Genomic DNA, 4,400 nt, shown 5'->3' with positions numbered 1-4,400 from the left:
CCCCTACTGTCAAGTAGATGCGAGATATGGCGAAGTGCTGTAAGCTTCCTGGCGGCCTTGTTTGCAAGATTTACAACATGGTTTTTCATGGTTAGTTTGGAGTCAAATTTCACCCCAAGGATATCAACTTCTTCTCCAGGTGCCAACACCCTCCCATTCATCCTTACTACTGCCCCAGCATTACCATCATTGTGCCTAGAGACGATCATCATTTGCGTTTTCTCAGGTGCAAATGTTACTTGTCATCTATTTCCACAAGCTGATATAGCTCTCAGCTGGTGATTGATGTAGCTTAGAGCAGCTGGCATTTCTTCTCTTGGATAAGCAAATGTCATTGTGCAGCCGTCTGCATATGCATGTGATTCTGGGATGAGATGAAGAAGGTTGTTGAAGTAGACATTCCATAACAATGGTCCCAGCACGCTTCCTTGTGGAACACTTGCCCCAATAGGATGTCTCACTGATTCCATTCCATTGAGAACTACACTTAGATATCTACGATGAAGGTAATCACTGAGGAGACATAGCGTAGAGCCTGCAATTCCCAGTGCTTGAAGTTTTGCTAAGAGGCCCTGGTGCCACACCCGGTCAAAAGTGCCAGCAATGTCCAGTGCTACCACACAGCTGACTTTAGATTCATCCAGTGACTGGTGCCACTTAGTGGAGAGGTTTAACAACAGATCAGCAGCAGAGTAACCTTTCCTGAAGCCATATTGACGATCACAAAGTAGCGAGTGATAGTCAAAAAACTCTGTCATTTGTCTTGAGATTATTGTCTCAAGGATCTTACCAGTGATTGACAGGAGTGACACTGGTCTGTAGTTGCTGATTTCTGCTCTGCTCTTCTTTTTGTGAACAGGGACTACATTTGCCTCTTTCCATAGAGAGGGCCATTTACACTGTACTAGGCAGTGCTGAAAGATGCGAGTTAGAGGTGCTGCTAGCTGGTCTGCACATCTTCTCAGCAATCTTGGGCTCAACTTGTCTGGGCCCACAGCCTTTTCTTGGTCAAGCAATTTAAGAAGGAAATGCACCTCTTCCTTCCAGTCTCATTCTCCTGTTCCCCCCAATGGTCTTTTCTGCCCCTGCCAGGGCATCTCTTTCAGTTCATACTCCCCTTCCCTCTCAGACCTCTTTGATTCTCTCCATAGTTTCTCCAATCTCTATTTGCTCTCCTTCACCTGTCTCTGAAGTCATGGTATCAGCATCTTCCTTGTCCACTGAAACACCTACACTATTTCTGACTATTTTGTGGAGATGAAACCCTCAATGGGCACCAGTGCATCCCCTTGTGCCCCATCTTATTTTTCATAACCTTCACAGCAATCTTTTCCCTCATAGCATTCTGTTTCCTCCCTACTTACCGGCTTTCTGTTGCCTCCACACATTGACTTCACTGAACCTACTTGCCTGTAGATTTCATCATTTCTCATTGTTGGAATACCTATCTTTGTGAATGGTGACTTATTTACAATGGAATATTTGTGGCTTTAGGGGTATTCGGGGAGAGCTCCAGGTGTTGCTCTGCCAGTTTTCCCCAGTATGTGTTGGGTTACAAGAGCCTAAAGTTCATTCAGCTGTTATCCATTCTGTTTCAGGCTGTTTGCTGTCTAATTCTTCTGATCCCCTTCCTGATGAAACTTTTAATGAGAGTGCTCTTCTTGTATGCATTGGTATACTGTTCCAGTAGGTCTTTGTTTGATCTCTGCTGCATTATACTGCAGCCCATATTGTTTCCACAGGTGGTATGCAGTTTGCTCTCTATATCTCTCCCCTTCCTATGTATTCTGTATCTCGGATGTTGTGTTCCTGATCTCTTCTGTGACACTACCCTTCATGTTGTTAGATGGGGATCAGTTAGAGACCCTTCTCACTTCTCATCCTCTTCATGTTTATAATAAATGATGATATTAATTATAATGATTGTAATAAAAGGTCATAAATTTTCAATTTTATTTGCAGGTCGCCTTGATACCAGAGGCTGACACTTGTAGTGTCAATACTGCAGGTCATCCTGGTACAAGAAGGTGGCACTTGTAGTGTCAATACTGCAGGTCATCCTGGTACAAGAAGTTGGCACTTGTAGTGTCAGTACTGCAGGTCATCCTGGTACAAGAAGGTGACACTTGTAGTGTCAGTACTGCAGGTAATCGTGGTATAAGAAGTTGGCACTTGTAGTGTCAATACTGCAGGTCATCCTGGTACAAGAAAGTGGTACTAGTAGTACCAACATAATGTATATATATATACATGTATAGTGACATCACTAACTACAGTGTTAATACAGTGACAGCATTAATATGGTGCTTATACAGTGACAACACTGTAACAACAGAGTTGGTACTACAACACTTAGAGTGGCAACAAGAGTATCATAAGGTTGATGTGTCATAAATATCTACTAGTGTCATCCTTCCTATTCCTCACACACTTACCCCTACATATTTTGTGCTTCCTATACTTACAATAATATAATAATACAGGAATATTGGTTTTCTCTGTAATAAAATATTCTCAAATATCCCCTAATTAAACAATTTAAATATGTCAGAACTTACTTTTCACTGTCTAAAATACCTGAAAAACAATGTGTTGAGGCACAATGTACAGTTACTCATAGAGGAGACCAATTATATCAACATTCACATGAAAAACAATGTGTTGAGGCAATACAATGTACAGTTGTTTGTGTAGGAGACCAATTATATCAACATTCACATTCACTCAATCTTCACAACAATCTCAGTGTGGATATCAGACCAGGTTTATCATGGGCAAAAAAACAATTCAGTGTTCAGTATGTCTAAAAGAATTTTCTCAAAGAAATAATTTAGTCATTCACATGAGAACTCATACTGGAGAGAAGCCATATCAGTGTTCAGAATGTCTGAAAGACTTTAATCAAAAATCAAGCTTAGTAAGTCACATGAGAACTCATACTGGAGAGAAGCCATATCAGTGTTCAGAATGTCTGAAACATTTTTCTCAAAATTCAGGATTGGTAATTCACATGAGAACTCATACTGGAGAGAAGCCATATCAGTGTTCAGACTGTCTGAAAGACTTTTCTAGAAAATCACAATTAGTAAGTCACATGAGAGCTCATACTGAAGAAAAGCCATATCAGTGTTCAGAATGTCTCAAACACTTTTTTCAAAATTCAGGATTGGTAATTCACATGAGAACTCATACTGGAGAGAAGCCATATCAGTGTTCAGAATGTCTAAAAGACTTTTCTGAAAAATCAATCTTAGTAAGTCACATGAGAACTCATACTGGAGAGAAGCCATATCATTGTTCAGAATGTTTGAAAGACTTTTCTGAAAAATCAAGCTTAGTAAGTCACATGAGAACTCATACTGGAGAAAAGCCATATCAGTGTTCAGAGTGTCTGAAAGGCTTTTCTAGGAAACAAGATTTAGAAAGACACATGAGAACTCATACTGGAGAGAAGCCATATCAATGTTCAGAATGTCTGAAAGACTTTCCTAGAAAATCACATTTAGTAACTCACATGAGAACTCATAGTGAAGAGAAACCATATCATTGTTCAGAATGTCTGAAACAGTTTTCTCAAAAATCAAGCTTAGTAAGTCACATGAGAAATCATACTGGAGAGAAGCCATATCAGTGTTCAAAATGTCTGAAAGACTTTTTTAGTAAACATGATTTAGAAAGACACACGAGAACTCATACTGGAGAGAAGACATAATGTTAAGAATGTCTATAAGAATTTCCTCAACACTCAGGATTGGTAATTCACATGAAAACTCATACTGGAGAGAAGCCATATCAGTGTTCAGAATGTCTGAAAGACTTTTCTAGAAATTCACTTTTAGTAAGACACATGAATGCTCATACTGGAGGGAGGCCGTATCAGTGTTCAGAATGCGCGAAAGACTTTCCTAAAAGATTTCATTTAGAAAGTCACATGAGAAGTCATACTAGAGAGAAAGCTTTGCTGGAGGGGGTGTCATGTGTCATGCGCTAATATTTGTTCCTCTACTAACACTGATATTAACTTTCACCGTCAGTCCCATAATATTACGGCTCACAAGCCAGTGTCAGTCCCATAATTCTACACTAAAATTCTAGCGGTTTCCAATATTGTGGGAGAAAGCTGGTAGGCCTACATATGAGAGAACGGGTCTGAGTGGTCAGTGTGTGCAGTATAAAAAAAAATCCTGCAGCATGCAGCACATAATGAGAAAAAAAAACTGACTGTGTTTTTGGTTTAAAACAGTGACTTTGCGGTGTATTTTCGTATATTGTTGTATTCTTGTTTTCTTGGTCTCATTTGATAGAGTGGAATATATACTACTGAAATTGAGATAATTTTGACCAAAAGTACCTTGAAATTCAGCTCAAAATAGCAGAAATGTTCGATGTTCAAGAGAAAA

At 39.6% G+C, this 4,400-nt stretch overlaps 1 protein-coding gene across 1 annotated transcript; it reads left to right on the top strand.

Moving 5' to 3' along the window:
• Positions 1 to 336: 336 nt before the first annotated feature.
• Positions 337 to 3,845, top strand: LOC128706480 (zinc finger protein 300-like). The gene has a single exon (XM_070080730.1). It carries the CDS (start codon positions 2,675 to 2,677, stop codon positions 3,710 to 3,712), a length of 1,038 nt encoding a protein of 345 aa, XP_069936831.1. The 5' UTR covers positions 337 to 2,674; the 3' UTR covers positions 3,713 to 3,845.
• The last annotated feature ends 555 nt before the right edge of the window (positions 3,846 to 4,400 follow it).

The sequence above is a fragment of the Cherax quadricarinatus genome, unplaced genomic scaffold (assembly GCF_038502225.1).
Source record: "Cherax quadricarinatus isolate ZL_2023a unplaced genomic scaffold, ASM3850222v1 Contig864, whole genome shotgun sequence".
Lineage (NCBI taxonomy): Eukaryota > Metazoa > Arthropoda > Malacostraca > Decapoda > Parastacidae > Cherax > Cherax quadricarinatus.
This window is presented reverse-complemented; position numbering and strand designations above follow the sequence as displayed.

Bases quoted from the DNA above. Each gene is read 5' to 3' on its own strand.
- LOC128706480 (XM_070080730.1), top strand. From the start codon at position 2,675: ATGTACAGTTGTTTGTGTAGGAGACCAATTATATCAACATTCACATTC.